The 24214-nt window shown below is 39.3% G+C and overlaps 1 protein-coding gene across 7 annotated transcripts in view; it reads right to left on the minus strand.

Moving 5' to 3' along the window:
- The window catches only part of SATB1 (SATB homeobox 1), a 100190-nt gene that overhangs the window by 49121 nt on the left and 26855 nt on the right, over positions 1–24214 (minus strand). For 6 of the 7 annotated variants that reach the window (XM_036431576.2, XM_036431577.2, XM_036431580.2 and 3 more), the window contains 4 exons: positions 22178–22354; positions 21222–21348; positions 20297–20420; positions 1512–1623 (listed from right to left, as the gene is read on the minus strand). In XM_036431576.2, the coding sequence (XP_036287469.1) occupies positions 1512–1623; positions 20297–20420; positions 21222–21348; positions 22178–22354 (540 nt within the window). Of the gene's footprint in view, positions 1–1511; positions 1624–20296; positions 20421–21221; positions 21349–22177; positions 22410–24214 lie in introns of all 7 variants that reach the window. The other variant, XM_036431581.2, reaches the window with a different exon arrangement.

Genomic DNA, 24214 nt, shown 5'->3' on the forward strand with positions numbered 1-24214 from the left:
GCTCAAGACAATCTTTCAAGGAAGGGGCGGAGAGCTGTTCTGGTGCAAGGGTGATCCTGTCATGGCTTTGCAATTTATCACCACCTACCCGAGATGGACGCTCCTCCTCCTCAGCCAGACCTCTCACGCGCACTGCACTGGCTGAGGAGGAGCTCAAAGTGTGTCCAATGCTTTGCTGCTGCAAGCAGGAGGCTGGGGTGATGCTCCTGACTGAAAAGGCTGAGCATGATGCTGTGTGGACAGAGGGGAGGCTTCCCAAACAGCACACCGTCCTTTCCACGCACAGATTGTGGCTGGGCTTTAATCATCATTTCTCTCTCCATTCATTCAGGTTTTATATTTAGGGGAACGTATCCTATATGTCTATAATCACTGACTAAACGCCGAACAGAACTAAGAATTGGGGAAGAAACCTTCCATTTCTACCAGTGATGTCAGCCCAAGTGGGCCATTCACGGGGAATAGTAATTCAAGCAATTATTCCAAAAATGATGCATTGTCTTCATTATAGCTCTAAGCTATAAAAAGGCAAAAAGAATCTGTTTGGGTAGATGGATGGTTTCGCTTGAAATATTAAAAGCTAAAACATGCTCAACATTCAGGTTCTCTTGTCTCTTAAAATCTTTAAGGAAAAGTTACTGTTGTTGTCATAAAATGAATATAATAGAAGTAAACAGAAATAGATGTCAAAAAGGGCATAACACCATGCACATTAAATATCCCATTCTCATATTATTTTAAATATATTATTTGGAGGGTACAAGTATATGAAAGAAAATATTAATAGAAATTAAAACATTAACCTCAATCACAGTGTTTGCCTTGGCAAATACTAACAAACTCAATAGGGATAAAAATGTCAAAATCTAAATGCTTAAGGTACAACACATAGCTTTTATCTGTCATTTTACACTGCAGATAATTTTAATTAGTAACAAATATTGACCTAAAGTCCTATGTTAAGATGGGATGCTCTACTGGAATTAAAAGTTCAGGGATGCTGCACAGTGGACAGTACAGCGGTATGTTCACTAAAGCATCTACAGGCAGGGCGGGGGATTAGGAATAAAAAAAAAAAAAAAATCACTCGATCTCAATTGTGAAAACTAGAAATCCATTAATTTCCTTAAAATTGGGTGTAAAAAAAAAATAGGCTCTTTATCTTGAACACAAGCAAAAAGCATAAAAGCATGTTTTATCTCTGAGAGAAATCACGGCTAATATTAGTTATTCAAGGTCTTCACTGAGATGTTAAAAAATGACAGCTCCCTCCTCACCCCCTCGAGTTCCTGCATGTCTGACAACCAAGTCAGTTTGGCTGATTTAAACACAAACATTTATTGAATTTAATTATCTCATTATACTCGTACCCACTCCCCACCCTCAAAGAAACATTCTAAATTGATCTCTAATTGGGCAATCAAAAGACCTGGCTTGAGATGTGACTTTGATAAACCCCCCCGAATGACATGTAATGGTATGTAGCCACCGAGGCAACGGTTTTTGCTTACCCATCATATCTTTTGTCTTCTTGAAATGTTTGTACCACCTTCCAAATTCTTGACATTTTGCTGCCGAGACATTTGCATAGTAAGTGCTGTTCACAATGGAAGAAATCATACTCTGTGTGAAGAGGGGGGGAGACATCTGTAACACATAGTGGCACACGGTGGAACACAGAAACGATTTCAATTGTGCAAACCGCATTTTGTTTTTCAAATCAACGGAGCGCCAATGCGTTTGTGTTTCACACTTAACCTAAAGCCTCAGCTTCTTAAAATTCATCAAGTAGGTCATCAAATGCTTATTTAAATAGAAAACAACCGCCCACTGAGACCAAGATAAAGCCCGTCAAACCCACAGGCTTTGCTCTAGTATTTATGGAACTTGCATCCATGTCCTCTGTTCTAGGCTGACAAACTTACCCTGATCCCAATAAACCCAATTCTGTGAAGATGACTTTATGACTATGGGTAAATGCTACTTTGAGGGGTTTTTTTAAAAAAAAAAATGTGTGTCTTTATTGTTGAAAGCATTACAGCTGTCCCTCTGTATCTCCCCATGGACCCCCTCCACTCCGCTCCCACTCCCTCCCCAGGGCCCTGCACAGCTACTCTGAGTATTAGTGAGTGTACTCTACATCCTTGCTTCTCAAAGGATGGCCCAGGGATCAGCACTATCAGCATCACCTAGAAGAAGCTTATTAAAAATACATAATCTCCAGCCCCACCCCAGACCCAGTCAATGGGCAGCTGCATATGACCAAGATCCCCAGGGTCTTTTGTGTGCATTAAAGTTTGGGATACGCCGCTTTGCTTTCCACTCCTATTATTGGGTTTCCCAATGGAGGCACATTAACTGCCTTAACATGGACCACATTTAAGGAGAAAATAAACTACTCAGAGATCCTCTATCAGAAGGGGGTGAGGGAGGGAATTCTACAGTTGTATTGCTAGCTTCATCTACAGTCAAGCTTGAGTTCTGAATTTCAAACTAACCATCAAACATTCAAATATATACATTTCATGCTTACTAAATTTCTCAAAGATACCACAAAAAAAAAGAAAGAAAAAGATCTATTCTGTCACTTGCCTTCATCCTGAAAACAGCCAACAGTTTAATAGAAAAATGAAGATGGAAATCATGATTTTGATGTATTAGGAGTTTGAAGGGGGAGAGAGTGAGACTCATTTTCAAACAAAGAAAAGTGTTTTTCTTCCCAGCAAATTTTAGTTATGGTAATTTCAGTGACTTTAATCCACGTTATTTTTAACCATACCACCCCTCTTCTCTAGTAGCAGCTAAATTAATTTCCAATTGCATCTCAGGAATAATTAAGACTTTGCAGCACCAACTCCTCTCCCTCCCCTTCAATCCCCCCCTCTGTGCAGAAACCTGAGAACTTCCACTTCAGACTTCAGTTGGTCTTTGGTGACAGTTTACAGAGGGCAGCATTGTTTGGGAGCAGAGCACAACCAGAAAAGCCAGTTTGGGAACAAAAGTATTTTTATATAATTATCTCCTTTAAGCGACTTCTAATTTAAAGCTCTTTTGGTTATTATTGACTCTCCTAACATCCATTAGCAGTGGTAATTCTATAATAGGAACACATTCCTGTAATATGCAAATCTTGGGGATCTTTGAAGAACTTATGGTGAGGAGGATAAGCAAGGATTGCATTATTTATGTAAAGCACGGGTGATCTTAAGAAAAATTGTGACATCCTTTTTTTTTTTTTTCTTTTTGACACTTTCTACTTTATAGTCCTTTCCTCATTTTATTTCTCTAAAAAGACATCCTTAATGGGCTCATGATGCCCTGCCATTAATCTAGGAGCTTGCAATCTTACTAAGAGCCTCCCCTCAGTCCAGAGTACAAAAAGATACTTAGCGAGGGTGCCAGAACCAGAGCCAGATTACCTGATCCGGTTAACCATCCATCAGCTTCAATCACCCTTACTCCATCGTAATAATGGATCAATAAAGTCAGACACTAATAAAACTATTGAGATCGCTGATGGATAACGGTGATTCTGAAAATGGATGACAGTTGATGTTCTTCCACTTTGGTTCAATTTTTAAAAAATTATTACTCTTATACCTAGACCTTCTGGCAGTTTCTTCAATGTTACTATAATAGCACATATCAATTTTAGATGTAGCTTTATGTCTTAATTTTTCCTGAAATATTTGGAATATCTACGTTTTCCTAAGGTTTTTGACAAGTAATCCAGTCTACTTTAATTTGCCAATATGTGAAATTTGCTCTTTGCTGTAAACCTACTGTGTGCCTGGCTGGTACTTAGGCAGACAAGACAGAGCCTCTGCCTATAGGAAGACAGATAGCTAAACAGATCATTTCAATTTAACGTGTTCAATATATCAACTGTGAAATACATGTCTATGGGAGAAAAAAAGAAAGGAGATAGTGTGAGGGGGAAAAAAAAATCTGAAATATTTTTATACACTAGAGCCCATATGTAATAGTGCTATGTAGTTCATTATTATCCATATGTGAAAAATAATATCCATATGTGCACCATTATCAAAGCCTCCCCCTGCCCTTGTTTAACCCTGCATTGGTAGCTTCTGTCCTTAAGCGACTTTCTAGATGCTGTTCCACCCTGCGGAGCGGTGTGTGCTCAGGAGACTCTAATGTAAATATTAGCCTAAGCAGGACAGAATCAAAAGGCTAACCCACAAGTTATGACGTATGCCAGAACAACTTTTTAGATTCTCTATCTTTCTATGCTTTTTGGGGGGCTGGGAAATATTCCATAACTCAGGTAACTCAGGGCCACTTCAATTTTCACTGGAACAATATACAGTACAGTTCACGTGTAGCCACAGGTAAGACACCTTTGTCCTTCTTCTAGCAAAACCCTTACTGAAATCTCAGGCACGGCATCTGACGACACTAGTGCGTTTCAAGGCCAGGGAAAAGAGAACTCAGGATCTTACGGGGCCCATGGCATTTGAAAGAGCATATCCAGTGTCATATTTTTCAATTTGGGATGTCATAAAGAAACACCTCCTGTTTTGATAATACAAATGACAGAAAGTTGAAGACTGACAGTATTTCCATAGGTGGCAGAGATGGATGTACAAAGGGGGCATCAAGAGCCATGATTTTCAGGAGAGGGGCTTGGGGTTCGTGTCCATCAAAAGGAGAAACTGGTTTCAAAATATTACCCTAGGCTGTGAGTCCATGCAGACCTGGGTTCCATGTTACTTTCCAGCCCAAATGCCTGGCACGTAGTAAACACACACTCAGTGTTCTTTGATGAAAAAAACGAGAATCAGCTAAATCTGCATTCAACTCCAGGATCTGCTGCACACTTACAGTGTGACCCCAGCCAAATGAACTCCTCTAAAACAGTTCCCCATCCTACTAAATGGCAGTGACAGTGGCACTTGCAGCGTTGGGTTGTTCTGAGACTCCATTCCAGCATTATTTTTTCTTCATTCATTCATTCACTATGTATTTATTGAACTCCTATTATGTACCAAGCATGGGACAAGTGACTAGGAAGTATGGCTCTTCAAGTCATTACTCATCTGCCCTTGGACAGACAATTAGTAAATTAATGAATGTGATATCATTAGCACAGGGTCTGGAACATATCGAGCCTGGACTTAAGCGGTGTGAATTACTACAACCCTCTGCCACCATCTCCTCATTGGGCTCTTATTGTAGGCTCAGTCCAAGGACTCATCTGTGAATAACAAAGGCACCCGGTAAAATTTCAAGGAATATATATTTTAAGTCAAATACATTTTTCTTATGAAAAACGTAGGTTGTGCTCATTAAACTGAGTTACAAGTCACGTAGGAGCAAGGGAAAGCACCAAGGAAAACGGTGTTTCCATTTGTTGCCGTATTCAAATGTGGTGGTGGCTTCTAAAGTTGGCCTGCACCTGGTCGCTGACGTCAGGAGGACACACACCACTTCTCTGACTTGGATGGTCCGCCAGTGCCCTCTCTAATTTCTAGCTAACAGCTGTTCAACCCTGAGGGTGTATTTCAGGTATCTCTGCTCTGCCTTTCCCCACTTTCCGAACATCCCACACACGGTACCACAATAGCACTTGTCTTGCTGCTGGTTTTCTACCAGAGCCTTGGTTCTTATCCCCAAATAGTGTGCACTCATCACAGACAGGGCTGGGAATGTATTAGTTGATCAACCAAAGGACACTGAAATAAGCCATTACTGCAGACTACCAGAAACACACACACACCTCTCTCTCTCTCTCTCTCTCTCTCTCTCTCTCTCTCTCTCTCTCTCTCTCTCTCGTTCTTAAAACTTAAAGGTAATGGCAGCTTCATTGTTAAATGAGACTTTTAACATCATCACTTTTGGCAGTCACCATAAAACTCGTCAAGAATCTTTGTTCATTCGTTTGCAAGAGATCCCTGCCCAAGCTTTTCCAAAATGCAATGGCACAGATGTCTCTGAAGTCACCGTGCTCGCTGGTTATGTCATTCCAGAACCAGTCCTCCCTCTCCCACGTCTATTTATACGAGCTCTTCAGGGCACTCGGAGAAAGACACAACTGTCATCGCAAGTTTTCCCACTCGGCGGCCAGTGCGTGGTAACACGTGAGCATTTGGGGAAGGACAGACTCAGGCTGACAGAACTCACGTCGGCGTAGATTCCCAAGTTCAAATGCTACACACAGAACCGACCAGTGGATCGGCCACGGCTTTCCGTGCTGGGAAACAGGATTTGGAAGTCAGCAACATTGGCCGTGGGTCTCACAACCCCAGTGTGACACGACACGGCTCGTCCTGGGAGCCGCGTTGTAAGCTTTTCTAAGATCCGTAAAGCACATGTCTACGCCCTAGGAGGGGCTCCGTGCTTTCTGGGAGTCTGCTAAAGTTCCGATCTGAAAGGATGCCATCTTCGCAGAAACCCCGGCACTCTAGAATGATGCCATCTGCCACAGGCTGAGCTTCCTTCGCAGCCAAATACATTATTTATAACCTTTCTAATTGTGAAAAGGTAAGGGTGGAATTTTTCTAAAGCCTGACGTAGATAGAGGGAGGACCTTCTGGACCTGGGCTCAAAAATACCGCAGGTCTCTAAATAGGAAACACACACACACACACACACACACACACACACACACCAACCACCATCAAAACACCTACAAGGAATCAGTGGAGGTTACATAATTTTCCAAAATGTTATATCCTTCCAAACCCTGACGAGAATGGGGTGTTCACTGGAGGTGTACATTTATGACACATCCAAAAACTAAGGAAAGACAGTTTTATTTTTCTACATAAGTAGCCAAGCAAAGAGGTTTTTGGGGAGAGGCAAAGCCTTCTGGATAAAAAAAAAAAAAAAAAAAAAAAAAAAAAAAAAAGGTTCATCCATTGGGGAGAGGCAGTGATCTGATTACCCTTAAAATTGCTTTGTTGTGCCTTTAACAACAACAAAAAAACCCACCCCAAAACAATGCTAATCAGGTTATTCAATCATTTAAACCAAAACTGTTCATGCTTTTCTGCCAAATCAACCAACCACAGCAAAATCTGTTATCTCTGATTGCTCAGCTTCCAGTCAAAAAACAGTTAACCCCCACTGTACCAAAAGTTTTCCAAAATACCCTCAGCGCTCTGCACGCTCCGGGAGGGAAAAAAAGGGAAAGCCATGTCATCTTTAAAGGGTAATTGGAGTGCGGTATCCTATTTGCATATGACAATATACTCTAATAAACTAAACAGCCTGCACCGGAAGCCAGCAACTCCCTAGCAGTGCATGTGATCTCCATACTGGCTTTCTGTGCACTGTTGGTTTTTTGTTTTGTTTTTTTGTTTGTGTTGGTTTGTTTTGTACAAACACACTGCAGTATCATGATCCAAACTTACTGGAGACTTGCGAATGGTCTAATTGAGGCGGGAGAAGGTAGCAGGAGAATCTACAAAATGGTGGCTCACCCAGGTCTAAAGCTTTCAGGCTCCATCAGCAGAGAGGGCAAAGGCTATGACGTCTTATTTACACAATTATCTAAATACGATTAAACAGCTGATGGACAAATATTAAACTGGAAAATGTATAGTCATTTCAGCTTAATGTAATCCTCTTTCTGTAAACACCCAAGATGATTTTTTTTCAACCAGAACAGTCCTGACATCTCATAAGCCTAAGGGTGAATAGCAAGAGATTGTTTTTGATAGTTATAAATATTCAAAAGACATGCAGACCATCTGCTTTCATAATACAGGTAAAGCAAGACTGAAATGGTGACTGCTGTATAAAAATGATTCTTTTAACAAAGTCTTCCTCTCCTCGAAAACTATAAAGACAGATGTCAAAAACTGTTTACACAGAGCAATCAGGAGCGTGCAAAATGTAATATTCCTTTTACACACAGTGCTTGCTAAAGAGATTTTTTTTTTCTTTTTCTTCCCATCTGTGTGTTGCAACACATTTCTACAAGTTAAAAACATTTTTTTCAAACAGAGATCTCATGAATACCCAAAAACATGCTATCTGGTTTCTGAATGCTAATTAATTTCAACTAAGGAATCTGAATATTTTTTTTTTTCTGTAGGAAGAAATGTATGTGTTGAGTTGGAATACTCTGGAGAGGCAGCAAGGGAAATCAACTTGCACAGGTTTACCATAATTCTATAACGCGATTTTCATGGTTCTACTCTGTCTGATCCATATATATATATTATGTCTGTGCTTTAAATGAAAGCATGTCACTGCTAATGTCTCTGGCATAAAGTCTAAAATAATTGTTTTTTGAGATAAATGTCCGCACATACAATATATATATTATATATATATCCCCACACACACAGAAGCCTTTAACTTTTAAGTCTATGTAGAGTGATGCATAAAGCTCTACAGTTAATTTTCAGAACTGGAACACTAATCTTGACAGTAACCTTTTTATGTATTGTATTAATGGCACAGAGGCATTAAGCACCTTTTTATAATTTTCAATAAAATGAGCATTCACTGAACAATCTGTCAAACTGCTGGCTCTCTACTCCTTTCCACTTTTATTTTTTTTGAGAAGTGCAACTTCACACACTCTGATGTCCCTCTTCTTTCTCCAAGTCCTGCCTGCCTATGGCCTGCATGTTTACAGCAGCCTTCACGTGTGCGTGTGGAAAACTCAAAGGTCAAACTGAGACTTCAGATCGAACAGAATCAACCCCATGTTCAAATACAATCTTAATGGGAGTTTTCACAAAACTAGGTTTTCTTTTCATCCCAAAGGATAGCTAATACTGCAAACAAGCGCCAAAAGGCATCGGGTGAGAGAGTGACATGGAAGGAATTTGTTGGAAATTAACAGGTAGTCCCCATCTGGCATTTGGGGGTGGGAAGGAAGTGAAATGGGCTTCAATTTATGAGAAGCAAACGGCAGGGTTTCTAAGTGCAATATTCTGTTGGTGCATGTTAGCTTATGTTCCCCCAATCTTTCCCTCCGGATCCTCTATTGCTTTCTAAGCTATCCTCTTGGGAGAGACAACTGGGGCACATTCAGAATCTCAATTTGTTGAGAGGAGACTAATCACGTCTAAATTTTACTTAAACTCCAATTGTCATCGTTATGGCTCTTGCCATCTTGATCAATCCCAGTGCCTGAAAAATGGCGTTTTCACACAAGGGTTTACTAAGATGCACTAAAAAAGGGAAACTCAATACAAAGCTCTGAAGGAATACAAAAGGAAGCACAAAGAGAACACATCCAATTTGGTTTTAATTTTCTTAGCCTATCTCCTACAGACGAAAATGCGATCGTTTCAAACACGGACATTTTATTTAATTATTTAAATATCCAATTCATAACTTTTTAAAAAAAGAAAACGTCGGTTCACATGGCTTTTTCACATAATTAAAGTAATTTTACTAAGACCTAGATAATATCTTTGACCAGATTCTCTATTCAGTTCTTTTGTGTAAGTACCTATCTAGATTTTTCTTATTACACTGAAACCTTCTTACTCAAACTAATTGAATATGTTAGTAAAGACCTTAAATGAGAAAATATTTGTTAAAAGGTGTATTATTACCAAAGGCATAAAATATTTTAAATTAACTGCACATAGAGGCTTACATCTGCAGTACGAAGGGAACTGAAGTAGATGTTCTCCAACGTCCCTTCTAACAGCTTTAAGATTGTATGAAACCTATAGGTCTTCCCAAATAGAGGTCCGGGAAGGTCTCTTTTAGTGACTAAAGAAGATGCAACTGTCATGCACACCATCCATTCTTAGGTATTCACTGTGCAAATTGTTCCCAACTAGAATTCGTTTATAGAATGGTTAAAGCACCTTGGTATCTTGCTTATATATGGTTACAAAAAATTTACTCACCATTCAGTTAAACATTATGCTACTCCAAATAGGATCTGGACAAATTTCTTATTAGATAGATCTAAATCCACTGAGTTTGATTTTATAACAAAAATTGTTTCCTAAATTCTAAATCTCTCATCAACTGACACATTTGGGGAATGCTTGCTTCCTCTTATTCTGGTGATCCTTGTGTGGTTAAATCTCCCATCCTCTGGGGAGATGAAATTTTCTAGTATCTGTGCTTAGAAATAGCAGGAAAAAAAGAAAGATACCAAATTTGTGTTAAGTACCAGGGATCCTACATAGAGCATATTGAAAAGCTTTAAGCCACAGGGTAAGGGGGGAAAGTAGGCTGAACAATCCATTTTTCTAAAAGTAAACACTAGAATTAGGTTCTGTAACTCTTCACGGATTTTATATTCCTTCTTTGCATTCCTTCTTTACATGAACACTATTAGATTTTTTAAGCTACATTATCTAAAAATTGGGAGGGAGGAAAAAACAGTCTGGCTTTTAGCTTTTGATGGAGCAGCCAGAACGCTGGGAGTCTCAGAAATCCTAGGGAAACTCCCCTTACTGGGGCACCCCAAGGTTCCTTATAAATAACTCTCAGGTCCGCACAATCCCTAGAAGGCCCATTGCAGGGTCTGTGGACCCCACTCAGACATGATCCAGGATTTTACTGGAGACTGAGGGTTAAATCATGTTGTTGATTTCTGTGTTTTCTCATTAGCTATCCACCAAGACTTCCCATGTCCACTGATAAATACAAATCAATATCACCTCTGGGTTAGGTCATAAAGAAAAAACAAGTTAATCAGATTTTCTATCGATACTACCAAAATGCTTCATTTTGGGAAAAGGTACTATGCTGGTAATCACCGATTTTGTTGTGGTGAAATGGTAAACACACACACACATACATGTACATGTACACACACACACACATACACACACACGTTGGACGGGTTGGACATCATGAATTAATGAGTCCCGTCATCACTGGAGGTGAGTGCTCTCGGCCGAGCTGGTGCTCAGGCATGGAGGGGTGGATAAGCGAAGTCCCTGAGGCGCATTCTGGAATGACTGGACAGTTATCTACACTTGCAGCTCTCTCTAAATTCAGGTGGATCCAGGACCTTTCGAGCTGACATATACATTATATGTTTACAGGCTTAACCAGAGTCTCCAAGGCCAACTGTGGACTTGTGCAAGTCAACTGAGGAATGGGCATTGTACCACGGGGTGGTACTGGCTGTTAGCATTTCTGTGTTGGCAGCATCAGCATCTTCGTCTATAAATCATTTAGACTCTGTTCTTGAAATTTCCCCTCTTAATTTTATTTTTCAATATGAGAAATGGACAAATGGACTAAAACTGTTAGTGAAGAAATTTCTCTAACTAAAAGAGATTTTAGATTCAGTAAAAAGGAAATGTGGATCTCAATTGAGACAAAAGGAAAAGTATTAGTCACACTGAAATATATGTTCAATTATGAAAAATTTAAAATGCATAGAAATATGGTGCTAAAGACTGTGTTTAATAGTAATGTATAATTAGGTCTTTTATAGCATTTTTTTTTTAGAACTCTGGATCCCCAGTATTCGGTCAAGACTATTGTTCTGCTTACAAACATGTAAGTGCCATACATATATATTTAAGAATATTACAATATAGGTAAAAATATGAAACAGCTTGTAATGTGAGATTTTCTTAGAAAAAAACCCAGAAGCAATTTGCTCTTGGGTACGAAAATTCAAAATGAAGTATAACATGAAAAATATTTTGAAAGCTAGGATAAAATACAACTAATAAATAAAATACAACTAATAAAACTACTGACAGAAGTTATTGGTTCATGAAATTAACATGGTGAAAACCCTATGAGGATATTTCAGTTTTACACATATTTTTGAGATCCTACTGTGTGCCAGCATTTGACTGTGATGATGAATAAAATTATTCCCTTTTGTACATAGACAATTACAGTGTACACAGGGAGCCCAGCAAGTCCAGTCAGTCCAGTTGATATCAGAACAATGCAGAAAGCACTCTGATAGGTACATAAAGGGAGGAAGAGCCTGAGGATGAGGAGTGGGGTGAGAAAAGTTACAGGAAAGGACACTGGGGAAACCTCACATCTAGAAGACAGTCCCATGAGGCATCTTTATCTTCTTTTGACATTTGCATCTAAAGTGTCACATTTTCTTAACCTGCCAATGTGCTTATTTAGCGCAAAGGCCCAAGTCTCCCCCGACTTCCATTTTAAAATAGATGGAAACTTTTTTAATGATTCTTCGGATGCTAAAAGGATCCCTCAAAAAGTGAGAATGAGTTATAAGACAGTCCTCTGCTTTCTTCACAAATGGAAAGTTCTTGGTTGTTTCCATAAAAAATGAAACTCACATCAAATCTACTTCATAGCAGCAAAACTTCCAACGCTATGCAGCTCCCACAAATGCAATGTCAAACTCTCCCTCCCATGTCTCAGGAAAACAACTCCGATTACTGAATGCTCTATAACTGAGTTTTGTTCTAAATGTTATACAAGTATTAACTCTCATGTCATTCTCATAACGGTCCTACAAAATTAGTACAATGATCTTCCCACTTCACAGATGGCGAAACTGAGGCATGGACAGTCATTTGCCCAAGCTCACAGACCTCATGGAATGAAAACTAATAGCTCACCAATCAGTGATGGCAAAGACCAATGGCACACAAATACACCAGAGCGACAGAATGGCGTTTCTGAAGAAATGCATTACTTCAAGAAATAGTTCCATTAAGAAATAAAAAGAAAGCACCATCAAGCTCTGTCCTCTATTAACATAATCGTGGAGAGTTTTAATACGTTCTGGGAAATAGCTATTTGTGAGGATTCAAATAGTTCATAGTTTAGGTTTGCTCCATATTTTTTTATTGCCTAGGAATAAATGCTGAATTGACAAGCCCGGGACAGTCACTGGTACCCAATAAGGAAGTACCCCTCCCTGTCTTGTCGCCTAGGTAAGAATGTGATCTCAAACAATGCTAACCATTAGAGCATCATTCTCTCTTCACTCTCACCATATCATCTGGTTTGCATCTTTAACTCCTCTGAGTAAACTAAATTAGATTAGCAATGTTCGTGGGAAAATACTGCAATCCAAGATTATTTTTTTTAAAGAAGTAAAGAGGTTGACTGAAGAGGATAAAGTTTTAGAGTAAGAGTGAGAGAAAAGAAAAAAGAGACTATGAAAGAAAATCAGCCACCTTCTCTGCAGTGAGGAATTCTGCAACCTTAGGAATTGTCCACAATGCAACTCCAGCACCCCACAATAATGCGGCATATTAGAACACAATACAATCTTGTGTTTCTGTTGTGCCCTCCGCGCAAGCATCCCAGGGTGCTTTACAATCATTATGAGTTAAAATTAAAACTGAAGCACATACAATTCCTAATAGAATCGTTTTAAAAATGCTAAACAGAACAAATAACTTTTAAGTCTAGATTTAAAAGTCCCAACAGCCAGAGCGTTCCTTACTTCAATTGGCAATGAGCTGCAGAGCCCGGCTGAGCTCTCCCCTGTTATGTTAAAGGCTCTCTTATGTTTTCTACGCTCAAAGCCCAAGATGATCAAATGATTTCCAATGAAAAAGGGGGAAAAAAATTAACAACAACTGGGTGTTCTCTGTTTGTTTGGATTATCCTGAATTTAGGGTTGTTTTCTGTTTGTTTGTGTACGAGTTGTAAGGGGCCCAAATCTGATGTGAAATAAAGCAGGTTTTAAAAGCAAATCCGGACAGAGCCCATCTTAAAATTTCAACTCATAATTGTGGGAAGGAAAAAAAAAAAAAAAAAAGACACTCAAAAAGCACTCTAAAGCTAGCTCTTTTTTAGCAGGAAAACCAGATTAATTAGCATGTACCGGTTAACTTAAAAAAACATACACAATTAGAACATAGCATTTAATAGGCTTTCACCCAGGCCATGTCTACTCCTAAGCCTTGGAAGTATTTATTATTCTACAAACCAGAAGAAAAAATAGGGGAAATGCTCTCATGATACGATAATTTTTCTTGCATTAGTGATTTTGAGGTCAAAAGAAACCCTGTTTAAGACCTAAAACAAAGCAGAGGTAAAAATCTATTAAGTGAAAATGAAGTACTTACACATTGTTAAGCATCCCTAAGTTGGCATGGCTTAAACTCTTTTATGTTGTACTATTGTGAAAAGATAGTGGCCATAAAATATTTGAGATCAATCCACTGTAAGTTAGGTGCTTTATTAAGTTCAGCCCTTTTTGATTAATATTTCTAAAAGGTTATGGAGAACTAACATGGAGCTACAGTAAAAATTTTATGTGTCTAAAGCAGCTAAAAATGAGATGCAAAGAGTAAAACTTGCAATTTAGAGGACACTTCTACAGTAGACTCTATGTATAATATTATAATATTAACACCAGCAGGTATATCTCACTATCCGAAATATCTTGTGTTGCAATATTTTCCCAAGAACAGTAAGCATGAAGTAATAACTGGTTCAAAAAAGGAGGCAGAAAAAATTATTTGGGGTACGTTTAGCAATTCACACACAATTATGCATATAAGACTGGTTACTATTTCCATTATGGACCTTGCCATTAATACAATTGCTGAAAGTGGTAATAAAATCCAATTAGTATCATGTAGTTCAGTGCCTGGAAAAGCAGATATTCACAAGCTGGAATTCCCAGGGTCAGTAGGGTAAGGACTGGATTTTTTTTTTTAAAGGAAAGAATACAGGTATTTCCCAAAATACAGGGTAATTAGCAATAAGATTTATAATATTATACTAGGAAGATGCAAATACAAAATTCTACAAGCACACTTCAAACAGGAAACTTTCCAGTTTGTTCGGTGTTTTTTTTTTTTTGGTTTTTTTTTTTTGTTTGTGTGTGTGTGTGTGTGTGTGTGTGTGTGTATCTTGGAGAGGAAAGAAAGGAGAGAGGAAGCGGAGAGAAGGAGACAGAGTTATATCAATCAGTTGTTTCCCATAGGCACCTGGGATAGAACCTGCAACCCAGTATGTGCCCTGACCTGAAATCGAACCCGAGACCTTCCAGCGTACCAACAATGCTCCCACCAACTGAGCCACACTGGCCATGCAGGAAACTTTCCAGTTTTAAGTGGAGCTGCCAGCTATATCCTCATCCTTAAAATCAGTCCGATGGACGAGTTAGGTCTATAATTTCAGAGAGACTCAAGAACTGCCCACTGTTTCCAATGAAATGTCTAACATGGTCTTGGGGTTCAAAACAGCGGGATATGAGCTCAATTATACCTACTGATCAAGATGGATGGATGTTGAGGATGGGGGGAAAGACGTGACGGCCACAGAGCTGTGACATGCAAAACTTCTGGAACCTCAATGTACCTCATCATTCCAGAAGTCAGCTCCTGTGGACTGAATCACTCTCTCATGCTCAAAATTAGGGGCATGAGATGATAATTCTTTTAAAAAGCATGTCACTATGCAAACAACAAAATCAAAAATTTCAAAACACATTAAAGAAAAATGTCATCAGTGAGAATAAAGACAACTGGAAAACTCTTAAGTAATTATCAGTACTTCCTAGAAATCTAAATATTTTGTAAAAACTTCAAATTAATTTGAGAAAGCCTTTTTTAAAAAAGTCCTTTACTATATATGTGAGCAAGAAGGAAACCTGGTTAAGCTCACAAGCTCCAGGTATGAATTCTTGCCCTTCACCTAGCAATGTAACCATGAGCCTTTATTTAAACATCCCATGCCTGAGGTTCCTGAACTGAAAATGGCAAAATATAAAACAGGGTGATAGAAGTGCTCTTGATACTAAAGCACTAAATCAATTAGCTATTATTACCTCAACTATTAAGGTGTGTCATCCTTATTATTTCACTGGAAATAGGAGTCTCCTGTCATACAGCAGACTGTCAGTACATATTTCTGAATGTATAAATATGTAAATATGTGAATAAATGTCATAGGTTAGGCTCTCACATGGAATACAATATATGAATACTGATGCTGCCTGTTCCTTTGAGAGAACGTGATCATCAGTGTTTCAACAAAAATCTTTTTAAATGTCACTTCAGTACAAAAGTTATGAAAAAAAATTACACAAAGTACAGTTAAAAATATGTAACAAGCAGGGCTTTTAAAATTGTTGCGCCAGTGTTATTTATAATACAGAATGAAAATCAACTGAACACAGGTTTGTTAAATGTCTAAGTTCCAGAGAATCAGTAGAATTAAATTTTAAATGCTAAGTTCCAGGAGGACAGCACAGTTTCCTTTTTTTATGTTTTGTCAATACATAAAACAAACAAACAAAAAACTAACACATATTAGACCCTGCTGCTGGCATGAAAATGAAAACCCCAAAATCTTTTTTCTCAATATTACTTCTAAATGGAATGTTCACATTTGAATTCATTTTCTATAGCTTTTGCTACTTGAAAATAAAAATGACAACTCATACTTAGTTTATGTAGGACTTGGGCTTGGAGCTACTTTTCCCCAGCTAAGAAATAGAAAACCATGCAGTGTCTTTAAGGCAGTGGTGTGTGTGTGTGTGTGTGTGTGTGTGTGTGTGTACCCCGGTGTGGGGTATGGATGGGTGGTAATAATGCACCTATTACATGAATATCTCGCCGAAATATCTGACCTAAACATTTTCAGAAGGAACGCATTAGTCTGGTAGAAGTAATAACTGATGTTTACTTATGATACTTTCAACAAAATGAATCTATCCTTCTATTGACTATATATATGTGTGTGTGTGTGTGTACATATATGTGTACATGTATATACATATATGTGTATATATGTACACATATGTGTATATATACACACGTATGTAGATATATCTATATGTATACACACATATATAGATATATCTATATATATATCTACATCTATATCTATATCTACATATATCTATATCTATATATTTCCAGTATTCAAGTTCCATTTCTAAAATTCCAGGGAAAACTAAAATCAAAATGAAAAGCAAAATGTTTCTTTTTTCAACTCCCTAATTATTCCCGAATTTACACTCTCAAAGTTCTCATGACCACTGGCCTCTGGTCCCCGAGTCAGACTTCATTCTCCGCATTACTTGCATTTCAGAATACAACATCCAACTTATCTAACCACATCCCACTGGAAAAAAAAGCAAGAGTAACGATACAACGCTCAACCTCAAATCTGTAACAAGGGAGGCATTTCTGTTGCCTTAGAACATTTTTACAAAAATAAACAAACATGCGGGACCAAAACTTAATAAAGGGGTATCAATCTACTTGGGTAGATTTATGATAGGAAAGCAGTACCGCAAATAAAGAAAGGTATGAGTTATAAATCAAACCACATGCACACTTACAGAACCTCTGCAGCTGGAAAAAACTTTGCAAATATTATCAAAGAAAACATTACTGCACCAAAATGTTAAGTATTCATTTTAAAGTCAGCGCTTCCTTTGAAATTCATCATTGGGAAAGGACTTTTGGGTCGGCCAGTACCCAGCATTTTGACTTTAACCTCTGGGGACAGTGGCTCCTCTATCTGTCCAAGGAGAAGTCTGGGAGAGTAACATGTCCTAGTTCTATGGTTCGGAGTCCCAAATGGACTTCTGCTCAGCAAGATCGAGACAATCCTCCTAAGAGCATCGGAGGCAGGGCTTATTGGACACCAGGAGGCAAATTCCTGCTGGCTCCTGTTCCCATTCCTTTCTGGCTCCTACTCTTACAGCGAGTCTACTGCCCACAGGGTAGACATCTGCTAAATGTAATATTAGGGGACCTGTAGCCCTAAGTGGCTACAGGGTTATCTTATCATATTAAACAACTAACTGTACAGCAAAATGGGAACAGTGCATTGTATGCTGAAAGTTCTTCCGTGAATGAATCAAATCTCCACAGGGGAGTCAAAGGGTCTTAACATTGGATTTCTTGGTATTGGGTCCCGTTTTATACAAGGCTGAGACAATATTTATTTGCTAGGCTTTTTTTTTTTTTTTTTTTTTTTTTTTACCATATCATCTTCATCACAAAATTTTAACCACAGGAGAAAGAGTCATTTTTTGCCAAACTCAGCATATATTTTTGGCTTACTCCTTAGAAGAGCCTGAATTTCTCATCTATCATAACTTATGACAGCAAATAAAAAAGAAAAAATGGAAAATAATTCATTATGAAAACATTCTGAATTGAGTATCAGGTTCATGGAATTTATTCTACAGAAAGGATACAAGATGATGTAATAGAATATAAAATAAGTCCCTCATTTACACAACAGACTGCACTTCCTTTATAGTATTAAATTTTAAATTAATTTCAAATATTTGCTGCCACTGCTCAACTATGCATTTTTTCAAAAAAATTTTTTTAAAGAAAAGATGACTGTAATTACAATTATGTTGAAGTCGCAACCTAGTTTCACCACTGAATGATTACAGCAAAGTCTACACACACACACACACACACACACACACACACACACACACACAGATGGACGCATGATCTTCTAAAGGGCTTTCTGCAGAGATTCACCAATCTATGACTCCAAAACCAAGTTCCGAATTTCATTTTGTCATTCGGTTTAATGTTATAACTGCCTGCATCCAATTCATTTCCCATGATAACATTAAGTAAATTCACAATTATATTTACAAGCTACCGTGAGGTGGAGTTTACTGGCCGAATGTTGATGTCATTTAACTATGAGTTCTCACTGCCTATATTGATGAATACTGCGCTAGCATCCTCCTCCTCCAGCTCACAATAAATGCGTTAAATCTTTGCATGAATTTACTTGAGAAATCAATGGGACACGTAGTAATATGAAAGTACTTGAGATTTGAGATTCTTACTCTGGGTGTTGCTACACGTATTACCTCTGAATTAAAAAAAAAAAAAAAAAAAAAAAAAAAAAAGTTTATTTCAAGGACATTTCCAATGTTCAAATGCTAGTACCCAACTGGCATGTTATCTGGAGTTGTCTGCAAAACCCAAAGTCCCAGAGGTCAGAGTCACCTGCTTCACTCCATCATCCTGTAGATTTCTGTGTTTCATTAATTTAAATTACTTTGGAGGGGTATACATTCACATCCTTCCTACTCCATGGGTGAAAGAGGAAGTGCAGAAGGAGATGAGCTTGAATGACAAAAAGAGGCTGCTCTGAATTTCAAGAAACACGTAACAACACAGAGGATGTTTTACCTGTGGCTAGAGCTCACCTCAAAAGAGCATACACAGCCAGTCATCATTAACTATCCACTTAGTTCATGCGCTTCACTCTGTAACTGCTAATAAATATCAAAGGAAAACGGATGAACTACAATGCAGCAAACCAGCAATGCATGGGGGTTCCACGAAAAGGTGGCACAGAAGCCCGCAAGCTTCCTTCCAAAGGGGCCCTGGATCTTCATGAGCATCATATTGGAAACACATGTGAAGACTCCCTCAACTGCAGAAATGTTTGTAGCAGAGTCATACAGTTCAAGTTCAAATGACTGACATTCAGAATTATGAATTAAACTTGAACTGAAAGAAAATCTTAAACATCTAGTTCTATCAGCACTTCGATTATACTCTGTCACAGAATGGCCTTCCACTGCATGTGGGCACCAAGGGGCAGTTTTCTACCACATGTATGTAGTCACCGCACAGCCAGCCCATAAAAAGCAGGTTCATAGCACCTTTGTTGTTGTTTTTGTTTGTTTGTTTGTTTAAATCTGAAATTAGCTGAGCACTATCCAACACGATGTTTGGTTTTACATTTAGAAACAGGGGTGGCCTCTCTCTGTAGTTTTGGTAACTCTCCATCAAAATTCATTCTTAAAAAAAAATCAAACACAATAAAAATAGATCTGTGTCTTATTCCAAAAATTCCTGGTGGTCTGGCAGGCATCTCAGAGGGGGGAGAAAGAGGCAAACCCAATGCCCCAAAACTAGAGAGAAAATCCTAAGGAACAATAACTACTCAACCTTTAGGAGATTTCTATTCTTACTTTTATAATTATTACTACAAATGCTCTTTGCAGTTCTTTATTCTTATAATGAGCTAAGTATTAGACAACTGAACTCGTAATTCAGGCGGCACGACAAAGTTTTCCACATTCACACTTACACTGAGGGCTCCCGGAAGTGTGATTGCCTTGACTCTTCCCTACATCGGAGCCCTCGGGAGGATGGAGCTCCCATGCTCAGAAGAGCAATCGGAAAACAAGCTAGCGGAGTCTGCTGAGCCGTTTCTCCTTCGCTCTTTTCCCAAAGGAGAAAAAAGTGTCAAGGCTGCGCTCAGAATGAATCAGGCATATTTTTTTTAAACATCACCTGTGGTCAAGCCACTTTGCATTTCTGGCAGATTCTCGCTCCCGGCACCACGGAGCCCCATGGAACCTCACTCACATCGGGGCGGCCTGGGATGGGATGTCTTATTACTTATTCCACACGCTGCTAAGTACCTGTGAAAGGGGGCACTCCTTGGCCAGCGAACTCTGATTCATGTCTTTCAGGAGGTCTTTCAGAGCGTTCCTCACGGTGGTGTGCGACCATTGTTCGGGAGGCAAGTCTTCCAGTTTGGGGCAACTATGTGTGAGACGGAGATTAGAAAGGGGATTATTACAAGATTGCATCCCGCTGCAAAACATTCCTTTAAGACAGACAGATTTCATTTTGCGCATCAAACAGATGCATCTGGAGATTGCTCTCGGTCTCCTGATTGTTCCGATTAGTTAATTACTTTATACAACACATCTGCTGTATCGATGCATGAATTATACATCAGCTGCCTGTGGTGGCTATTTTTTCATGTTACTTCTACCTTCCTGCTCTGATGCGCTTGGGAAGACAATTTAAGGTGTACTGCTCTCTCACGAGCAAGCAGAGGGAAGCGTGAACGTATTAGCCATTTTCCTTTCGTGACTCCGCTCATACGAATTAAAATGGTAAAAAAATAATAATATATATATATATATATAAAGAAACAAAGCTGCAGCAAGAGTGAACAAGGCATTCTTTCACAAAATGTACACAGATGGCACTGTTCATGATATGCAGAAATATTTTTCTCTTAAGTAAACTTTATGTAAAATGCCTTCTTGTAAGGCATCATTTCATTGCCTACATATAAAAAGTCTTGTCTTTTGATAACCTGCACAAACCTACAATTTATTTTATTTTATTTATTTTTTTTTTGGAGGGGGGATGCGATTGCTTTTAAATTCTACACTGAAGTTAGGAAAATAAAGCAGAGAGGAGAAGGCAACAACATCCATTTTAATTAACCTGTCTGAAACACAGAGGAAATGAAAAGGTTGAGCAGAGATGCTTTAGTTAAAAATATCAGGTAGCCAGAATGCTTCCCCCTAGCACGCTGCCCTGACTCACCTGTGTAACTGAATTTTCAACGTGACCACATGATACACGTCTTGAAGCATATCCGCTACCGTAGCATCGGGGGCATCTGTCACGTAAGACAGTGGAACTGGATTCCACTTTCCAACCTGGATTAGCCCTAGTCCAGATAGAGAGAATGTGTCACTGCATGCTGTACCCCTCAGACAATACATCTGCTAGGTTGTTGTTTTTTGTTTTGTTTTGTTTTTTCTTTCATGGCTCCCACCACAAGCAATATTGTCATTTCTGTCTGAAATGATTCCTTTCCCTCTGAAAGGCAGGTCAGTGAAAATATTCATAGCTCAGCTTTCCAAATTGTGAAATTATGTAAATGACAGTAGGGTTGTTTTATTATTTTGGAAATCAAACGCCATCAATAAAACTGATGCCCAGGCCACGTTTTTCCTAAACTTGCAGGAAGTTCTAAATAAGACATAGCTGAGCCAGTGCTAACACGGCTTTATGATTCAGATAAGATCCTCTACTGCAAAGGGAATCAGCATTGAAAAATACTTTACAGCCCATAAAACCATCAGAAACAGAATAAAAGAAACAGAACTAGATATTCAGTCATAAATGCAAATTGACTCTCAACAGTCCATCTGCTCAAATACGCTCCTCACTTCCTTGTGGGTCCTCAGTGGAGCAGATTATTAAGGTCAATAAGCATACTAATGATTCAGCTGAAGTAATTTAAAAAAAAAAAAAAATCTACCTCGACATTCCACATGAGCAAAAAATGTGTGTTAACTAAACCAAACTGAATCAAGTCAATTTTTTAAAGCCACAGCCTATAAGGAGCCCGTGTCATCATACACAACCTACAGTTCTTGGAATAAAAAAAAAAAAAAGAAAAAGGAAAAAAAAATTATAGTCAGTGCTTTCTCTACGAGGTAAACACAAAGGATGCCAAGCAATTCTCCCGGCCCCGCACGTGCGTCATTTACCTTTGGCCTGGGCGGCAGAGCTGTGCGAGTAGCCCAGAGACAGCAGTGCCATTTCGATCAGCTGGTTGAAAAGCATGTCCTTTCTCACCAACACGAATTCCGCATGCTCCTCCTTGCAGTCGTATTCAATGGCGTTCTCATAATGCTCCACCACGCAAAACACCGGTAGCATGGTGCCTATCGGAGGAACAGGGAGGGAGAGAGGCAAACCAACAATCTTCAGAAAGACAGTCTGGGAGGGAGGGAAGAGGAGGAAAAAAAAACCCAAGAAAACAAACACGAAGCCATGAAAATAAATCTTCACAACAGGGAGAGGAGGGAGAGACTGTTTCCCAGGCAGACAGGGCACAGAAACACGGGCACGCACACACCAACATATACAAACATACAACCGCTCCTCTTTCGGAATGGTGAGAGAGAGATGGAAACAACGTGAGCCTGCTCCGAGGGGGAGGTGGGCCCTGCTTCCATGAAGCTTAGTTATTGCAGAATTACCTTTCTGATCAGGAGATAATGCTGATGGGGGGGGGGGGGGGGAAGTAGGTGTCTTGTCTGAGCGGTTGGGAGTGGTATGCAGACAGAGGGCAAACCTGACTCACTCCAGTTGTCTTCTTCACAAGAAGCAACTTCGTGTTTCCCACAGGCTTTTGTTAACATCAAAGGATCCCTTGTTTGTGCCCAAACAAATTATCTTTGGCTGTAAAATGATTAGCCTTTCACTTCCTCTTTAAAGGTTTTTACTTTATCATGCCTCCATGCAAGGAGCACAAAACTTAGCCAAACTGATGCTCAAAACGTATGATTCCAGTATGTGCACAATGCAGGCGAATAAGACTTTATTTTTATGGCTCCTCCTCACTCCATCTACCTGACTAAAGAGACACCCACGGCAACCACGTGTCTTTAAAACGAACAGCCTTGCTGGAGTAAATGGGACGAAAACGAGCGCGCGGAAAAGGAAACTGGCCTCATCGGGACCTGTTAGGATAAAGGAATCTGCGAAGATCTGATGTTCGCTCTCCGTTTACTTTAACCCAATGCAATAACTCAGCAGCCAGAGGATGAATCAGCACTGGCCATACCAAATTAGAAAAAAGAAAAAAAAGGCTTCTAGAAACGGAAACCAGGGTATGCTGTTGCCCTCAAGGTGTCCACGCAGCGCACTGCCAGACTCCCAGGGCCACGCAGAGAAGGGTTAAAAGCAGATGCATCCGAACTGTGCTTGTGGCAAACTGCCAGCAGGGTATCATCTTTATCATAAATGATGGCAAGGGTTACTTTAACAGGGCACCCAGGATCCTCAATTAGCCCTGTAACATCAATGCCTCTCTCAGCGCTGTCCTCTGGACTCGCAGAATCCTACCAACTTCTGAAGATGTCTAGCGCATGCCAACCAGAGCTAAAAAAAATAAATAAATAAAAATCGGGATTTTCTACGGACACCCGAAGATGCCCTTTGAAAATGCTCTCTTCTGTGAACAAAAGCTAGCCGTAAGACAGCTACATTTTTTCTACACATGCCTCTCCACCAAAGCCTCAGTGACCTGTTCAGGAGAGATTCTAACTCTGGAAAAAAACAAAAACAATAAAGCTAAAGCACCAAAAACCTTCAGGTTTACTTAGAAAAAGCTCACAAACTCATTCGGAGGAATCCGACAGGCGAGACATAAAAAAAAAAAAAAGAAAAAAGCAGCCGTGGAGCTTGCCAATATTCTAGTCGTTCATTCGGCTGTTTGATACCAGAGAAAGAACTCACCAGGGATCAGAAAATTTGGGGAGACCACAGCAAAAAAAAACACAGCAATAGACTAACTGGTGATTTCTTTCTTGGCTTGGAGGTACTTTGGCAAAACCTCCTCAGCAAATACACAAAAACATCCAGCCCCTTTTTCTTAAGCCACAACTCTGCCACAATTTTTATCTAGCACCTGTCAAACAGAAACTATACACAAAAAATAAAATTTAAAAGACGCGCGCGCGCACACACACACACACACACACACACACACACACAAACCTACCAGCACTAAAAGGCTT

This window comes from Pipistrellus kuhlii, unplaced genomic scaffold (genome assembly GCF_014108245.1).
Source record: "Pipistrellus kuhlii isolate mPipKuh1 unplaced genomic scaffold, mPipKuh1.p scaffold_m20_p_11, whole genome shotgun sequence".
Lineage (NCBI taxonomy): Eukaryota > Metazoa > Chordata > Mammalia > Chiroptera > Vespertilionidae > Pipistrellus > Pipistrellus kuhlii.